This window comes from Chionomys nivalis, chromosome 7, assembly GCF_950005125.1.
Source record: "Chionomys nivalis chromosome 7, mChiNiv1.1, whole genome shotgun sequence".
NCBI lineage: Eukaryota > Metazoa > Chordata > Mammalia > Rodentia > Cricetidae > Chionomys > Chionomys nivalis.
Window position 1 is genome coordinate 69,553,762 of NC_080092.1, and position 19,452 is coordinate 69,573,213.

Genomic DNA, 19,452 nt, shown 5'->3' on the forward strand with positions numbered 1-19,452 from the left:
ATGATGTCGCTGGGATTTGTGAGGAAGCCCTCATGTTCTCCAGGTAGAGCTGGGGTTTGCTGTCCAACATTGCCACTCATTCAGAACTCAGGTTGTGGTTCAAACATTAAATCCTGAGTTTATCATTTTACTTTTAAAGGAATGTGGAAATCTTAGGAGTAAACATTTATCTTTCTACAAGTTTATGAGAAGGAAACGAAGTGTGCATAAAACCATTAGCTATTAGGGTGACTTACCAGAGCGCCATCTGCAACAGGGACAGACTAGAAACTCTTGAGGGAAACAATTAGCAAGGAGCGATCACAAAATAGAATTTTCAACAGTCTTTAAAAACATCACAGCACATTTATTGACAGGAAAAGTAGTGCACATCATGTTGATCTGTGAACAAAATAGAAAGCAAAATAGCATATAATATGGATTCCATTTTTGTAAAAATATATAGATATATGTAGCAAACAAGACATATAGGCATAGACACTGAGTTGGCAGCTCAGTGGGTGTTTACTCTCTGTCTGTCCCTCCCATCTAGTGCAGGCTGCCTTTGAACTTGCAACCTAGCTGAGGGTGATCTTGAACTTCTGATCTTCTTGCTTCTACCTCTCAAGAAGCTGGGATTTGCATGTGTTATAATTTGTTTTGGTATTAAGAGGTCTGTCCCTTACAATCCTTCATTTTGATTAAATGAGTATGGTTTTGAATGCTCTTCACAAAGCAGATCTGATTTCTAAGTTGTCACAGAAGCCAAGGTCTTCCAGTGTACAGGAGATGGCAGGAGCCCCCATAGTCACATCCCACAGGACAGTCAGGGAAGAGCCTGTGACATCAGCACCTCCACCCTAGGCTCTGCTCCAGGGTCTGCAGGTCCAGCCAGCTCCGCTCAGCTCGGCCATGCTACTCTTGCTGAGTTATCAGCCTCAGCATCTTCAGAGCCATGGCCCCTTGGTCTGCAGGAACCTGGAACCAAGAAGCATCCAGATTAGTGTTCTTGACGTAACCACTGGGTCAAGGAGAAGGGTGACTGACATCCTCCTTTCTAGCAGAGATCTAGAAAGATGTGACAGTTGCCTGTAAAGAAATGGCCTCCTTGCTGGACCAAAGTTCTTCTGGGCTCCCAGGGTGTTGGGGCCTGAAGGAGTTGGCATTTAGGGAACCCTTTATACCACTTGGGGATGATCTGTTCATTTCTCCGTTCCCTCTCTTTCCATGTCACTTCCTCCTTCCCTTCTTCCTTCCTCTCTCTTTTTAGCAGAGCAGGAAACCAAACCCTGGGGCTTCACACACGTTAGGTAAGTGTTTTACCACTGAGTCACATACATAGCCCTTGCTGACTTCCTTATGGGGGCTGTGTTTATGGCACTGGGATTTGGTCTCTTTAAGAAAGAAGGAAGATGGTGCAGAAGGGCTGAGGATGTAGTACAGCTGTTAAAGTCTTTGTCTGGCATGCATAAAGACATGCGTTCATCCCCGGGAATGGTAACATGTAAAACAGGCTGAGAGGGTACATGCCTGTAAGACCAGCACTTGAGAGTGGAGGCAGGAGGATCATGAATTCAAAACCAGATTTAGCAATATAGAAAGTCAGAAGGCGGCTTAGGTTAAATTATTAGACCCTGTCTCAAAGAAAGCAAAGCAAAGCAAAACAAAACAAAACAAAAAACATCACTATGTTTAATAAATTTTGGGGTAACCGAAGAGATGGCTCAGTGAGTAAGAGCAAGGCTGCTCTTCCAGAGAGAGGACCTGGGTTCAATTCCATGGTGGCCCAAGACTGTCTGTAACTCCAGTTCTAGGGGATCCAACATCCTCACACAGACACACAGGCAGGCACAACACAAATGCACAGAAAATATAAATAAATAAATTTTTAAAAATATTCTTTTAGGGGCTGGAGAGATGGCTCAGAGGTTAAGAGCATTGCCTGCTCTTCCAAAGGTCCTGAGTTCAATTCCCAGCAACCACGTGGTGGCTCACAACCATCTGTAATGGGGTCTGGTGCCCTCTCCTGGCCTGCAGGCATACACACTGACAGAATATTGTATACATAATAAATAAATAAATATTAAAAAAAAAGAGCTAGTTTCAGGACAGGCTCCAAACTACAGAGAAACCCTGTCTCGGAAGAAAAAACAAACAAACAAAAAATATTCTTTTAATTTAAAAATTCAGATATGGGCGTGTGCATCTGTAACCTTAGCACTCCTGTGGCAAGACAAAAGGTGGAAACAGAAGAATCCCCAGAAATCTGTGAGCTGGCACAGAGACCCTCCCTCAACAAGGTGGAAGGAAAGAACCAACTGAGAGACGTTCTCTGATGTCCAAATACACTTTGAGGCATGCCCCCGACCCCGACACACTAACAAATAAAACAAATAGGAACAGAGAAGGGAGGAAATGTTCAACATTTGAAAGCATTCCTTTTGTAGGAGGAAGGTCCTTGTCCAGGCTGGGGATGGTGTGGAGAGGAGGGAGAGTTTAACTGAAGAGCTAAAAGCCAATAGGAATGAACCCTTGCTCAGCTATGAGGTCTTAGAAGCTCAAGCTCAGTTCACTTCCTGCTGCCTGCAGATCAAGCTGTAGAACTCTCAGCTTCTTCTCCAGCACCATGTTTGCCCGCATGCCGCCATGTTTCCCACCGTGCTGATGATGGACTAAGCCTCGGAAACTGTGAACCAGCCCCAGTTAGATGTTTTTCTTTGTAAGGGCTGCTGTGGTCATGGTGTTTCTTCACAGCCACAGACATCTTATATGAGACATGGGGCCTGATATCCCCGCCCTCTGATTCTGTGATTCACTGTCCGGGACTCTCCTAACTGGGACTTCCTAAAATGAGACTCCGTCAACTGAATGACTTGGTAACAGTTTCTAAGGACTGTTTTAGTTTGAACACGCTGTGTGACAAACCAAGAAGACGTGAGTCTGAATTCCACGCTGGAACAGGAGGGTCATACCAAGTAGCAGTGTGTCCCATTAGGGCTCTATAACAGCCTGGTCCCCACCGCTTCATGTGTCAGTCTGTCCTTCAAAGTGTGGGGTGCTCCTCCCCTTTCCTCAGAGTCTCCTGTACCCCAGGCTGGCCTTCGCTCTGTAGCTTTGGATTCCTGACCACAGTGGTTCTCAATCTTCCTAATGCTGGGACCCTGTATGTTCCCCACGTTGTGGTGACTGACCCCAACCATGAAATACACTCGATGCTACTTCATAACTGTTATGAATCATAATGCAAATATCTTAGGTGACCCCTGTGAAAGGGTCATTTGACCCCCAGAGGGGTTAAGACCCATAGGTTGAGAACCACTGCTCTAGCAGGCTATGCTAGTGATACCTGTAACCATAGCATTTAAGAGGAGGAAAAGCCCGGGAACCAGGAGGTCACAATCACTCTTACTACATAGTACACTCCAGACTAGCATGAGCTAAGCCAGACTGTATCTTAAATAAATAAATAAATAAATAAATCTATTTGAGTTCTTGACTTGGGTTTAGTGAAAAACTGTCATATGCTGCTAGGGAGATAGCCTGTCATTAAAAGTTTGCCCTAGGGCTGGAGAGATGGCTCAGAGGTTAAGAGCATTGCCTGCTCTTCCAAAGGTCCTGAGTTCAATTCCCAGCAACCACATGGTGGCTCACAACCATCTGTAATGGGGTTTGGTGCCCTCTTCTGACCTGCAGGCATACATGCAAGCAGAATATTGTATACATAATAAATAAACAAATAAATAAATAAATATTTTAAAAAAAAAAAGTTTGCCCTAATCAGGGCAGTGGTGGCGTACACCTTTAATTTCAGCATTTAGGAGGCAGAGGCTGGCAGGTCTGTGAGTTCTAGGCCAGCCAGGGCTATACAGTGAGACATTGCCTAAAAAAAAAAAAGCCAACAGAACAAAGATGTAATTTCCAATAATTTTAAAAATGACCTAATTCCTTCCACTACCTTCTTTTACTTATTTCTATGAAGCAACATTCTCAGCTGTGACCATTATAAAACTTCAAATTACTGGGCTGGCAAGATGGCTCGGCAGGGAAAGGCAGCTGTTGCTAAGCCAGACGCCCTGAGTCTGATCCTCTGGACCCACGAGGCTGAAGGGGAGAGGGGGCGGCTCTGAGTTGCCTTTTCACCTCCACATGTCCGTCACCCCCCAACCCCCTGCAAAAATAATCTAACTAAAAATATTTTAAAGTCCAAATAGCAGGGCTAGAGAGGCAGTGTAAGCACTTGCTGTTCTTCCAGAGGACCAGGATTCAGGCCCCAGGACCTGTAACTCCGGCTTGACAGCCTCTTTTGGTATCCATAGGCACTCGCAGACATGTGACACATGAACACATACATCTGAAAATAAAATAAGGGGCTAGAGAGATGGCTAACTAGTTAAAAGCACTTGGCTGCTCTTCCAGAGGACCCGAGTTCATTCCCAGCACCCACATGGCAGCTCACAGGGGATCTGACATCCTCATACAGACATACATGGAGGCAAAACACCAATGCACGTAAAATAAAAATAAATAAATCATTTAAAAGAAATATAAAGAAAATAAATCTTACAAAACTTAAACAGAGGTAGACTCTGAAAAATAATGAAGATCCTCTTTGTCTGGAGTATCAAATATTCAAGATGTATTTCTTTATATCAAAATAAACAAGCATATACATCTCACTATTATGTAAATTTACTTTAGTCTCTAAATAAACAGTAAAATTAAACGTATACCAAAGGAAAAAAGTTCACTTTGGTATAGGCTTAATTTTACTGCTTAATTGTCTTTAAATAAATTTGTGACTCACTATTAGTAAATGTTTGATCTGTAATCCTCCCAGATGTCTGTAACCCTAGGCCCTGCTGACCTGCAGCTCCGTGAGGCCAGGGAGCAGCAGCATTCACCCAGCCCTGCACAGAGTGCTTATGCTTAGTACTTAGGAGGCATATGGGTGTCTGATTAATGAGGTTTTGGGGGGCCCTTCTGCCTTTTGCTATTCTCAATTCCTTCATCAATATGTGTGTCTGTTGTGGGACTTGGGAACACTTGAGATTAAGGGCCCTGTAATCTCTCAGCTCAGAGAGAGCTATGTAATCAATACATAAACCTAAAAAGAAAATAGTCTGTTCTCTCCATGGGCATGAAGTGCCCACAGCGCAGAGTCCTTCTTTATACCTAAAGCCTCTTCCAAACATGTCCCTGGCCACCACTGCTTAGAGACACTCCCCACCTCTTATGCCATGCCTACTGAGGCTCGACTTCACAAGGCAGCCACCATCTTTGTTTTGTTTTGAGACAGCATCTTATGTGGTCCAAGCTCTGGAATTTACTATGTAGCCAAAACCAGACTTTAAATTTCTGATCCTTCTGGCTGTCTCCTGAGTGCTGGGATTATGTGAGGGTGTCCTTGTGTTCAGCTCAGCTTTAATTGTTATAGTCATAAGAACGTAATTTTCCTTTCCTCCCCCAAGGCAAACTGTTAAGAACAACACAATGAATACACTTAAAACAAAGATTGGAGAAGGGAGATTTAAACTTTCAAATGAATTTCTGCTCAGCCTCAAAGAAATACTATCAGAGGCCTGGAGAGATGGCTCAGCGGTTCCAGAATTCTGTATGATGGCTCACAACCATCTGTAATGGATCAGATTCCTTCTGCTGGTGTACATGAAACCAGGGCACTCATACACATGAGTAAATAAATCTTTTTTTTTTTTTTTTTTTTTGATTTTCGAGACAGGATTTCTCCGTAGCTTTTTTTGGTTCCTGTCCTGGAACTAGCTCTTCTAGACCAGGCTGGCCTCAAACTCACAGAGATGTCTGTCTCTGCCTCCCGAGTGCTGGGATTAAAGGCGTGCACCACCACCGCCCGGCGAGTAAATAAATCTTTAACAACAACAAAAAAAGCACTAACAGAGGTTGAGTAACCCTTGAGTGCTTTTTCCCCCCAGATTTTGAAATACTTGCATATACACAATAAGAAATCTTGAGGCTGGGACCCAAGACAACTGTCACTAACCCTACAGGATGACGGTAATTTTGTGCAATGTTTTTAGCACATTGTGTCTCAACTTTGTCAGATGACATGAGATCTGAAAATGATCTTTCTCTCTGCAACATTGTGTTAATGTTAAAAAAGCTCCAAAGTTTAGATTTTGGATTAACAATGTTCAAACTTAGCAGAATTCCATTAAAAAAAAAAACAAACAAACCCAAAACCTTAAACTCAGATTAGTGAGATAAGTCAGTTGGTAAAGTTGCCTCTAAAACTTGAGGACCTGAGTTCAGATCCCTTGCTCCCATAAAAAGTCAGTCTTAGAAGTCCACACCTATAATCTCAGCTCTGGGGAGGCAGAGATAGGCAGACCCTATGTTCACTGGCCAGCCAGCCTAGCTCAATGGGAGAGCTCCAAATTCAGTGAGACCCTTTCTCAAAAAATAAGCATAACCCAGGTATGGTGACACGTACCTTTAATCCCAGCAGAGGCAGGTGAATCTTTGTGAGTTCAAGGTCAGCCTGGACTATGGTCTACAAAGTGAAACCCAGACTAGCCAAGGCTACATATGGTGAAACCCTGCCCACAAACAAACAAACAAAGTAATCGAGGATGCACACACGCAGGGACGGGGCGTGGTGTGTGTCGTGGTGGGCGGTACAGCATGGACGGACTCTAGATATTCCTAAGCCTGAAGCTTTCTCTGAAGGTCAATCCAGTGAGTGGATGTAGGCAGGAAACGTTGAGGCTTCCCACACAGCACCATCTTTAAGTTTAGAACAAAAGGGAGATGCTCACCATGTGACCCGCCCTTAGGATCCAGTAGAAGGCAAGGTTCTTATAGGATTTGACGAATGCAGATGTTTCCAGAGACTCAGGATTGCTGTACAGGGCCTTCCATTTCAGCTGGTTGAATTTGGACAGATGTGGCCACTTCAGCTTCCGCAGCCAGGCCTCCTGACCTAGGGAGAGGGGCCAAGGAAAGGGATCAGTACTAAGAGCATAGTGGAGTCAGGGGCAGAAAAAACAATCTAGGTCCTATAACTTAGTGCTGCCCAGCTGTAATGCACAGGAAATTCACTGAGATCTTGTTACAAGCAGTTCTTGGTGGGGCCTGTGAACCCCTTTCAAGAAGGTTCCCATCTATACTTGGGCTGAAAAATCCAACAGCAATACAACTGGCTTTTTTTTTTCTTTTTAAAGAGAATGTCTTGCTAAATTTCAAGTATTCCAGGCTAGCCTTGAACTCACTCTACTGTTCATCTGGGACTTGATATTTTAATCATTTTGTCTTAACTTTGGTGGCTATCATCAGTGACGGGACACCAGCCCACTTGAGCATGTGGCTCTGGCAGGCCTTGCCCTTCTGCCCAGTTCCCTCTGCCTTGCTAAAAGCTGTTAGAGTACATTCCTGAAGCTAGCCCCCAAGGTCTATTCCCTTATTTGGCTAGTCCCTCCTCCTGAGGCTGACTACCAAGGTCCAGCTATCAAAGGATTGAAATCAAAAGCTCCCTTTGGCTCACCTAATTAACAAACCCAATTAAAAATTTAAGCACCTCATCCTAACATGGGATTTCCCTCTTTATAAACTGCCATTTTCCTATGTGCCATGTCTGTCTCCTCTCCATCCAGAGGCAGTCCTTTGTCCTCTGGGATAAATACCCCTGCCTTCTTTCTCTTGTTCCCTTCCCCTTCTCACTCATCCCCTATCTCATCTTTGTCTCTTATCCCTGCCCTGTCCTTCTGGGGCAAATACATCTCTTTTGTGCTGAGAACTTGGTCTTGGGGGTCTTGAGTCGATGCGTTTCCTACCAATCACAGGCCTCGGTACTAGGTACAGCTTTACCTGTGGGTTCTAAGATCTGGTCTCTAAGCACCCACAGGACTCTACTGCCATCAGATAAAGTATGTGGCTTTCAGATAAGGCAATGGGATCCTGCCTGAGATCCTACAGAGACCAGTTCTCCTGGGGTCTTGGAAATAAGGGTTGTTAGTGGTTAGTGTTTAATACTGCACAGAAATAAAGCCTTCCCCCAGTGAAGTTGCATATTCAAGAGCCAGGAAGGCTTTGGCAGGAGGGTGGCAGACTATTATTCTTTCCTTTAATCATACCCAGGCACCCCAGAATTAGAAAGACCTAGAATTCTCTCAGGCGTCACAGCTCGAGAGTTGTAGTGGTGTATTATTTGTATTTCGGTAAATAAATCTTGAAGTCCAGAGGCAAAATTAAAGCCACTAGAGATCAGGCAATGGGGACACACACCTTTAATCCCAGAATTTGGGAGACAGAGCCAGAGGGATCTCTGTGAGTTTGAAGCTACCCTGGGCTACACAAGATCAATGAAGAAAAAATCCAGGTGGTGGTGGTTCACGCCTTTAATCCCAGTTCTAGGGAGTCACATGCCTTAATCCAAGCACTAGGGAGGCAGAGGCAGGTGGGTCTTTGTGAGTTCGAGGCCAGCCTGGTCTACAGAGCGAGCTCTAGTCTCGAAGGGGAAAAAAATAATGCTCATTTTGCAGTCACCCAGCCTTGGTAGAGGGAAGACTTCTCTAGTGGCTTGGTTGCCTTGCTTTTCTGGTTTTTGAGTTGAACCCCAACTTCTGTCTCTGGGTTTTTATTACTTGTGCCACAGAAACTCGTCAGGGGTTGATGGATGTAGCAGGAAATGGTATTCCTCCTGATATCAATACCACCAACCCCAAGGCTAATATAGTCAAGGCCATTTCGTTCTAGCTTGACCCATGATTGCTTCCATATGTCCCTCAGAGTTGGCGCCTACCCATGGTGTCCACAATGAGATCCAGCTGTCCATTATACACAATCACATTGACCCCCGCTTCCAACAACTCATCCACAATGTGGACGACAGGCTTCATGAAGTCCCCTTCCATGCTTATGAAGACGTAAGATGACTGGCCTACAAAAGCAGAAGGAGAGAGGTAGCAGGTTAGCATGGGCCACATTAAGAAATATCTTTCAACCCAAGCATCCTAAGATACGGTACCTAGGTACAGTCCCTAGGTAGCCAACCAAGGCTGTACCCCAGGTGCTCCACAGAGGAACCAACTCAACTGGCCAGCAATAGCTGGGTGGAAAAGAAACAGAAAGAGCGCACACGGTCCCTTTGCTTGGGAGCTTTCCATGTGCAACAAGGAACTGGAATCTGCAGAAGGAAACAGAGAGACAGAGGCCCAGACACCCTTTCAGCTGGTCTACTTGGGAATATACTGTACTTTGGGCCGAAGCGAGTTTGTTACTATGTAGTCTCGGGGCCATGTCACAAGCAATGAACCTGAACAGGGGGCTCCGTACCACAAACCGAACCAGACCTAAGCTTCTTCAGAGCAGGCCTTTAGGAAAGGCAGACGGCTAAGACGTGACTGTCAGACAACACAGCACAGATTCTTGTTGCCCGACCACCTAACCCCCTATCATAACTGATGACAACGTAACAGTCACCGCCATTTATCTGACAGGCATGAGGCTAGGTAAATATTACAGAGGCAATTCCTACTTCTTCATCACTACGCTGGAAGATAAGGCGCCTGGACAAAGTGTAAGTAAAGGAGGCTCTGAGAGGCCTCAGGAACATAACCAGGTGGAAATAACCAGCTGCTGGTGAGCTAAGGCTCAAATTTGGGCCTGGCTGACCAACTGCAACTCATGGTCAAGGACATCTTGTCCTTTTCCATCATTTGGATTTTTAAAAAGATTTAGTTTTTATTTATGTGCATGTGTGCGCGCATTTGTGTGCACCTGTGTACACTTTAGGTGCACCACATGCGTGCAGGGCCCATGGAGGCCAGAAGAGGGCACTGGATCTCCCGAAACGGGAGTCACAGGTTATAGCCTACCCAGTGCGAGTGCTGGGAACCAAACTCAGGACCTCTGCGAGAACAGCAAGGGCATTAACCACTGAGCCATCTCTCCTGTCCTGATTTGATTCTTTCTTGAGACAGAGTTTCACTCTAATCCAGACTGACCCAGAACTTACTGTGATACTCCTACCTCAGCCTCCCACGTGCTGGGTTCACATATGTGAGCCACTACACCTGACTATTTATTAAGACATTACTTGTTCATTTACTATGTAGCCCGTGCAGGCCTTGAACTATCAATCGCCCTGCCTCGGCCTGCTGAGAACTGGGACTGACTGCATGTGTCTGCCACTCTACTGAGACCCCTGCAGCATCTAACACCACAGTCTGCTTTTTACTTGATGCAGAGACATGAGGATGGTCAGGAGTGAGCTCCAGTGATGCAGACTATGAGGGAGTGACCCATGAACCCCAACAAAGTCAGGACCAGGGTCAAAACAGTTCTGACTGGACAGTGGTGGTGCACACCTTTAATCCTAGCAGAGGCAGGTGGATCTCTGTGAGTTTAAGGTCAGCCTGGTCTACAGAGTGAGTTCCAGGACAGTCAGGTATATTACATAGAGAAACCCTATTTGGACAAACCAAAAACAGAATGAATGAAAAAAAACAACCCACAGCTCTCAGCAGTTACAAGAGGGACAATCTGAGAAGGGGCCTCTGACCTTAATAGTCTTGGGGTATCCTGGTTGCAGACCAAACAAATGCCACTTTTCTTGTTTAAAGGCCCCTATGGGATTAATGAGGATCCTGCCCAGGATTTCTACCTGGCTGGTCTCTAAAGACGCCAGCGTTTCCACACTGTGACCTTCAGACCAGAACACAGACATGGTAGAACCATATCGAGCACCAGAATGTTTGAAAGGCCAGCATGGGAACTGGGCAAATCCCGCCTATGTACATGGACCATCTGATGTCCTTCAAAGGACCTCTGGCTAGAAATCTCACGTGACCGGCTGTAGAACTTTTAATAAAAATGCATCATTGTTTTGTCATAATTTAAAAAAAAACCTACTGATTTACTGATGGTGGGTGGGGGTGGAGACAGATACATGCCATGCGGCACAGGTAGAGGCCAAGGGATAACTTCCAGGAGTCAGTTTTCTCCTTCTAGCACGTTGAGTCCCAGAGACTGAAGTCAGTCAACAGGTTTGATGGCAAGTGCCTCTAACCAATCAGCCATCTCCCCGGCCTTTTAATTTTTTTAGAGACAGCATTTTGCTAAATTGCCCAGGCTGACCTCAAACTTGTGATACGATGTCAGCCTGCCAAGGACTGGGAATTTGAGGTCTGTATCACCTCACTGTGTTACAAAGGTAAAGGGTGTAATAGTCTCCGTGCATCCATACTAGGCTTCAACAACAATTGACTCATAACCAATCACGTACCACTTCCCACCCACTTCTCCGCCAGCCCCTTACTCTGATCTGCTTTGGCCACATCTGCTGCAGACAGGAACCGTATTTGACTTATAACAGACTGCCATCACCAAGGAAACCCAGGCTATGAATTAAGGGCTCTCAAATTGCAACCCCCCCCAACCCCACCCACCACACACAAACGACGACGCTTGATTAGGCTATTCACGTACCTCCCCAGGTGCAATCCTCAGGGATAATTTTGAGCTTCTTTCTGATGGGGCCATTCATGAGTTGACTTAAGGTGTCTCCTTGGAGGTGTCTCACGTGGCGCTGACAAAGCCGAACTAAAAGCAAACGGGTACACAGTGAGTCAAAGGCCTGGGAGCAGGACCCCAGAGACATCTCTCCCAAGCTACTGGGGGAGACGGCACAGGAAAAGCCACTTTGATTCACGTGGAGGGGAGAAAGGAGGCCAGAAGCAGGCTGAAATCATATAGGTTATTGATAACTGCAATCTGCGCACTGCAGGGCCACTGTGACTACCCTAAACAGACAGGCCAAGGAAGTCAGCTGAGAAGAGGAACCAAGGAACAGAGAGTGGACTGTGGGAGGGGCTCAGGCATTCTGCAACTAAACCCAAGCTCAGCCAGCTGAGAGACCACTAGTCAGCCCTGTGGGGATGCGACACTGCAGTTCAGTGAGCAGAAACAGCTTCCTTCTCCTGTGGTACGCTCACTGGCAGAGCACGCGTTCAGTGTGCTCTAGTTCCTGGGTACCATTCCTAACCTTCCATCATCAAAAGGCATCGGTTCCCAGTGCTCCCTGGCCCTTTGGCTAAGATCAGTGCTTAAATTGCTTCTCAAATAGACTGTGCCAAGGAACAACAACAACAACCAACCAAACAAACAAAAAATAGAGGCAAAAGCTACTGTATGATTCCATTTATATAGAATGTTGAGAAAAGCCAAAACCCAGAGAGACAAGAAAGCCGCTCAGTGATCGCCTGGGGCTGGGAGTGGGAAGGAGAAGTGACTGCAAACAGATGTGTGGGATCTTTTCGGGGTGATGGGAACATTCTAAAACTGGATTGAGGAGATGACTGTGCAACTCTGTGAATATACTTCAAACCACTGAAAAATTCTTCTGTTATATAAATGCATGTTAGTAACAGGACAGGTCTTCCTGCGCAGAAGCTGGGTAGAGACCAACCACGGCAAGGTATACTCACCTAAGGGGCTTCGGAGGAATTCAAGGCTCGATTCCATAGAGGTCTCGGGAGTGCTTTTAGTTAAAATGTTATAGAAGTTTACCCCGTCTGTATTCTGAAATAGAAAGCACATTCAGATGGTGTCTTTCTCTGTCCACTGGTAAAGTTGCAAAACAGAAAAGTGCTTGGCTTTCCAAGGATGACCTTAAGCTCACAAATTTACTGGACTAGTAAGAAAGCCCCTCTAAAGGCTTAGATGGCAGCTGTACCCGCCCATGCGCCTGCAGCACACAGGTCATGGGAGCCCAGACACTGTTGGAACACAAGGACCTGCGTGTCAGCGTACAGGGAGCCGAGTGGCAGAGTCCTCTTGGCCATCGTAATTTTTTCTTTCGCTCTTACACAAGGCAGAATACTACTTGGCAAGGATCCAAGTAAGAAAATATATTGTCTTTAAAATATACATCCTCCTGAGCATGGCCGTCTCTTTCCTCTGGTGTTTGAGACGTTATCTCATGCTGTACAGGATGGTCTCAAACTTGCTATGTCACCAGGGATGGAACCCCTGATCCTCCTGCTTCTTCTACCTCAGAAGTGCTGGATTACAGATGTGCACTACCAACTATGGTGGCTTGAAAGAAAATGGTCCCTAAAGGGAGTGGCACTATTAGGAGGTGTGACCCACTGGAGTAGGTGTGGCCTTGTTGGAGGGAAAAAGTATCACTATGGAAGATGGGCTTTGAGGTCTCATATATGATCAAGTCACGCCCAGTGAGACAGAATACTTCCTATTGCCTGCATAAGATGTAGGACTCTCAGCTACCTCTCCAGCACCATGTCTGCCTGCACGCTGCCATGTCCCTCCATGATGATAATAGACTAAGCCTCTCAAACTGTAATTGAGCCACCCATTAAATGCTTCCCTTCGTAAGAATTGCCATGATCATGGTGTCTCTTCCCAGTAATAGAAACCCCAACTAAGCCGGGCAATTAAAAGTGGCACCCCTTTAATCCCAACACTTGGGAGGCAGAGGCAAATAGATCTCAGTGAGTTCAAGGCCAGCCTGGTCTACAAAGCAAGTTACAGGACAGCCAACAGAGAAATCCTGTCTTGAAAAACAAACAAAAAACCCTAACTAAGACACATAAGTCACTGGACCATATTTTTTTATTTGTTGGGTTTTTGTTGTTTCGTTTTTGATTCAGGATCTCATGTAGCCTAAGATGACATTAAACTTATGATGTAGCTGAAGTGACCCTGAAATTCTGACTCTCCTGACTCTACCTCCCAAGTGCTAGGCTATTACACAAATGTACCATTCTGCTTGGCTACCAGATAGTCAGTCTGTCTGTCTGTCTGTCTGTCTTTCTTCCTCCCTTCCTTCCTTCCTTCCTTTCTTATTTAAAATCTTTTTTTTCATATTTTGGTTTTTCCAGACAGGGTTTCTCTGTGTAGCCCTGGCTGTTCTGGAACTCAGTCTGTAGACCAGGCTGGCCTCAAGCTCACAGACATCTACCTGCCTCTGCCTCCAGAGTGCTTGGATTAAAGGTGTGCACCACCATCGCCTGGCTGAGACAGTCTTTCTTACAGAATCCAAACATTCAGTCAGGAACAAGGTCTTTCAAGCCTAGGAGGCTTTCTGGCCCTATAAAGGGTCACTACGTCATTGCTACAAACTTCTGGATTATCACCCGGCACATAGGCAGTTCTAAACTTGCGCGAGGCCCGGGACAGGTGTGATCCTGGCAACTCCAACCGTGGGTCCCATCCCCCAGGCACAAAGCCAAGCCATGATCGGTCTTTACCTTTTCAATGACCGTTTCTGCTTTCCCCCACAGCTGAGTGGCCTCCTTGTAGAAGCCCTTGTTTATAGCATCGAGGACTTGCTCTGCAACTTCAGACACCTCAGCCAAGCCTTGGTCGTCAAGGAGAGACTGGAAGATAAACGGAGGACAAAAAGCCCTCTTGATTAGGGAGTGTGAGTCTGGTACCAGCTGCAGCAAGTGAAGAGCAAGGAAGAAGGAAAAATGGGAGCTCAGCTAAAGTGGACAAAGTCAGAAGTGTCAGAGAGGTGCTGGGGTCAAACCCAGGACCATGTGCATTCTGGGCCGTGACCTACCACCGACTTACATTCCCCAGCCCTAAGTCACATACTTACTGAGGAAAGAAACAAAGTAGACTGTTAAATGAATCAAGATAGTAGGAGGCCCGTGAGGGTTTAGGTTTAAGATGACCTTTCAACTGTGGGGGAGGGGTATCTGAAAAGTAGCATAAGAACAACAGAATTCAAGATTGTGTATTGAGCAGGTAGATCTCTGTGCGTTTTAGGTCATCCTGGTCTACATGGGTTTGTGGGAGCTTAGCCTGTTTAGACGCTCACCTTCCTGGAAGTAGATAGAAGACCTTCGTCTTCCCGCAGGGCAGAGAATTTGGACTGCTCTTCAGTATCAAGAGGGAGGGGGGATGGTGTGGGGGGAGGAGAAGAGGAGTGGGGATAGGGGGAGGGAAGTGGGGGGAGGGGGCAATATTTGGGAGGAGGGGAGGGAAATGGGAAACGGGGAGCAGGTGGAAATTTTAATTAAAAAAGAATAAAAAAAAAAAATAAAAAATAAAAAAAAGAAACGTCCTTGGCCCATCTGATTAGGGCGGCAGAATTTAGATAGGTGGAGTAAACAGAACAGAATGCTAGGAGGAAGAGGAAGTGAGCTCAGACTCAATAGCTCTCCTCTCTGGGGCAGATGCGATGAAGCTCCAACCCAGGATGGATGTAGGCTAGAATCTTCCCGGTAAGCGCACCTTGGGGTGCTACATACATTATTATAAATGGGCTAGTCCAGGTGCGAGAGTTAGCCAAGAAGAGGCTAGATATAATGGGCCAAGCAGTGTTTAAAAGAATACAGTTTGTGTGTTGTTATTTCGGGGCTTAAGCTAGCCAGGCGACCATGAGCTGGGGCGGCAGAAACAGCCCGCAACTCCCTTCAACAATGTCTCTCTCCACTCCCTGATCTACCCAGACACAGGCAAGCAGCCGCCCATCTCTGCCGCTACATCCTCCTTGCCACGACGAACCATACCCTCTCCAGTCATAAGCCAAACAAATCCTCCTATCCTTCCGGTGCTTTCTGTCAGCTCACAGCAGTAATAATACTAAGTACACACTCTCTGAAGACCAAAGGAGGTCAGAGCCCAAGGAAGTCAGCGGTGCTGTTTCCCAGGGAGACTGTGGCGTGGAGGACCCACCTACTTACCATGCTGTACAGGTAAGGTCCCCAGGACAGCACTGAATCTAAAGAAAACCAAATGAGTACAAATTAGCTGTGTCTTGGGGCTGGAGAGATGGCTCAGAGGTTAAGAGCATTGGCTGTTCTTCTAGAGGGCCTGAGTTCAATTCCCAGCACCCACACAATCATCTGCAGTGGGAACTGATGCCCTCTGCTGGTGTGAAGGTATATATGCAGATAGAGCACTCATACATGTACATAACATAAATCTTTTTATTTATTTTTTTATTTTTTTGGTTTTTCGAGACAGGGTTTCTCTGTGGTTTTGGAGCCTGTCCTGGAACTAGCTCTTGTAGACCAGGCTGGTCTCAAACTCACAGAGATCCGCCTGCCTCTGCTTCCCAAGTGCTGGGATTAAAGGTGTGCGCCACCACTGCCCGGCAACATAAATCTCAAAAGCCTGGTGTTGGTGGTACACTCCTTTAATTCTAGCACTCAGGAGGCAGAGGCAGGTGGATCTCTATGAGTTCAAAGCCAGCCTGGTTTACAGGCTTCAAAGCTACAGAAAAACACTGTCTCGAAAACAAACTAACAAATAAATAAATCTTAAAAAAAAATAGCTAAGAGCATCCCTCTGTCTTCCTTTGAAAGTGCCAAGAGACAAAAGCAAGAAGCCAGGAGTTCAAGGCCATCATCAGCTATAAAGCAAATATGAGTCAGGTTAGACAACATGAGAGCCTGTCTTGACCAACCAATTGAACAAACAAAAAACAACAACCAAAAGTCACCTTTTGTTAGAACAGCGGTTCCCGACTTAGGAGCCATTTAGCCCCCAGAGGAATATCTGAAGACATTTCTGGATGTCACACTGAGTGATCCTATTGGCATCTCATGACCAGAGGATGAGGCTGCTACAGACAAATGTCCAAAAACGGGGGTCGGGGAGATGGCTCAGCAGGTAAGTGTGCTAGCTGCACAGGCATGAAGACCTGAGTTCGAATCCCAACACCAACATACAAAGCCAGGCTTGGTTGCATGTGCCTATAGTCAGTCCCAGCACGGCGTGGGGCAGACACAGGAAGATTGCTGAGGCTTACTGGCTACCAGTATAGTTCCAGGTCCAGGGAGATGCCCTATCTCAAGAAATAATGTGGAAGACTGGAGAGATAGCTCAGCTCAGACGTTTAGAGCACTTCCTGATCTTCCAGATGAACAAGTTTGATCTGATCAGGTTGTTCACAACCATCTATAACTCCAGTCCCAGAGGATTTGATGTCCTCTTCTGGCCCCTCAGGGCACTACATGCACACAGTGCATAGACATACATGTAGGCAACCACCCACATATATGAAATAAAAACAAATAAAATCTCGAAGAATTGTGTTTAAAGATATACGGTAGAGAGTGACAGACAAAAGACATCTGAAGTCCCCTCTGGCTTATGCATGTATGTACACATGGGCACATGCATTTGCACACATGTATTAATATACCACATGCAGCCGGGTGGTGGTGGCGCACGCCTTTAATCCCAGCACTCGGGAGGCAGAGGCAGGTGGATCTCTGTGAGTTCGAGACCAGCCTGGTCTACAAGAGCTAGTTCCAGGACAGGTTCCAAAACCACAGAGAAACCCTGTCTCGAAAAACAAAAACAAAACAAAACAAAAAATATATACCACATGCATACATCTCACAACCCCCACTAGCAACAACAAAATGTCCCTAATACAAAGAACAGTTCCCCACAACACTACACTCTTCCAAACGGCCGTGGTGCTGAGGTTGAAGGAACCCAGGAGAGTTAACCTGGCCAGGCGCCTGAAGCCACACCCCAATCGTGTCTGAGATAGACCACTCCCGTCTGTGCTCTTAAAGGATTACAAAAGTGCAGACCTCAGAGCTGCAGGACCTGACACCAACCTTGCCTCGCCACCACTGCAGGTCACACATGGAAACCTCACTGCGCATGCTCGTCTACAGTCAGGATGCTAGAGGGGACAGGTTAACGACACAGATTCACCTGTGCTGAGTCACACAGAACTGGGTCTCCTCTTTCCAAGGCCACTCAAGCTGTCTGAGGGAGGGAGGATTTCAACATCCCTGAGTGTTCATAGCCATCTCCTACTGTAAACTTCAATTCCTTTGCTGGGAAAGTCACAGCAGAGAACTCAACTTGGTCGCAGAGGCGATGCCAATGACGATTCAGCCCCACACACCTTGTGGGAATGACAACTCTCTGTGATGCTTTCCCAAGAACCCAGAAACTTCTGCTGCCCTCTTATTTTATCACGACAGCACAGCCCTGCAGGATGGCTGTTTCTCCCAGGCTTGACTTGGTCATCAGCACACAGCAGAGCAGCTAGAGTAACCTATCAGAGACCTTGAACTGTAGTCAAGGCAACAAAATAAACGGAACTACACAGCAGCTAGTTAGGTCCATGATAAGAGAGCAATCAAGGGAGGAAAGGAGACCACAAGACTTTGACAAGACCCTTCCTTTAGACTCCAAACTCACTACTGCCTGCCCTACTACACATCATCTTAGAAATACTCAAATCTATGAGGTTAAACTTGCCTGGGGGGCCAGCAGGAAAAAGACATTTACTGTACAATGTACAAGCCAGATCCCACATAAATGCAAAAGAATTAACTCCACAAAGTTGTCCTCTGACCTCTCCATAGGCACCATGGCACGATCACACACACACATTGCACACGTGTGCAAGAGCGCGCACACACACGTGCACACACACACACACACCACTCATCATTGTTATCATCAACACTCATTTTTAAATACTGCCTGTGCCGGACACAGTGACACACTCCTTTAACCTCAGCACTTCTGAGGCAGAGGCAGGTAGATCTCTGAGTCTGAGGCCAGTCTGGTCTACAGAGTGAGTTTTAGGACCACCAGAGCTATGTAGAGAGATATTGTCTCAAAAAAACATTTTTTTAATTGCCTAGGGGACAGGACTTTTCAGTATACAGTTGTACAAGAGTCACCCAGGCTCCTGTAGGCAACACCCATAAGCTCCCTGGCCCACCAAGCAGGACTTGGATGGAATCTTTCAGTCTGTTGGTGCTGGAGGCAAACAGACCTTTCACTGTGTTTCCCCAGAAGTCACACAGTAAGTCCAAAGTCACAGACAGGGACAGAGATAGGAAAAAAGAGAGAGGCCTAAAAACTGCATACTTACCCACAGGGGAGATCCAAGAGTCACCCAAGGCCACCCCGGAAAAGTTGCACTTGATGGTCCCTTGCTGAACAGCCTGAAAGAAGAGTCAAGAAATGCTCTGACCAAGGGTACCACGGCTCCCATCCCTCCTCCGCAGAGGTGCATACTCATGGCTTCCCCTAACTCACACTGTTCAAGCTTCCCCACACATGTGATGGCAGCCCCTGACACCTTATTCATGGGTGCCCTTGGGACAGGTATGGGGTCTGTCCCTAGTTATCTTTGGGAAGCTAAGGATATCCGTGTCCTGAAGTCTGGGAGCCTCCCAAGGCTCTTTGGGTACAGATACCACTGCTAAGCAGTAGTCACAGAGGCGGGGGCTCAGCAGGACAATCCTGAGGATGGGTACCATTCACAGGACAGGAAGGCCATCTTTCTCTACAGCAGTCCCGAAACAGAATGTTGGACACAACCTAAACATGCACTAGGAAGATGGGCACATGAACCATCACCATACATGATAAAACTCAAGACAAAGCAGAAGGTACCTGAAAAACCAAAGTGAAGGGGCTGGAGAAATGGCTCAGAGGGTAAGAGTACTGGCTGCTCTTCCAGAGGTCCCGAGTTCAATTCCC

The 19,452-nt window shown here is 46.3% G+C and overlaps 1 protein-coding gene across 1 annotated transcript in view; it reads right to left on the reverse strand.

The window, feature by feature from the left end:
- Positions 1 to 339: 339 nt before the first annotated feature.
- Scpep1 (serine carboxypeptidase 1) overlaps positions 340 to 19,452 on the reverse strand; it is a 31,017-nt gene continuing 11,904 nt past the window's right edge. Inside the window, exons 6-13 of the mRNA XM_057775074.1 lie at positions 18,839 to 18,911; positions 15,666 to 15,703; positions 14,223 to 14,351; positions 12,438 to 12,531; positions 11,440 to 11,553; positions 8,753 to 8,890; positions 6,771 to 6,934; positions 340 to 957 (exon numbers count right to left, since the gene is read on the reverse strand). Coding sequence (XP_057631057.1) covers positions 895 to 957; positions 6,771 to 6,934; positions 8,753 to 8,890; positions 11,440 to 11,553; positions 12,438 to 12,531; positions 14,223 to 14,351; positions 15,666 to 15,703; positions 18,839 to 18,911 — 813 coding nt within the window. The 3' untranslated portion in view covers positions 340 to 894. The remainder of the gene's footprint in view (positions 958 to 6,770; positions 6,935 to 8,752; positions 8,891 to 11,439; positions 11,554 to 12,437; positions 12,532 to 14,222; positions 14,352 to 15,665; positions 15,704 to 18,838; positions 18,912 to 19,452) is intronic.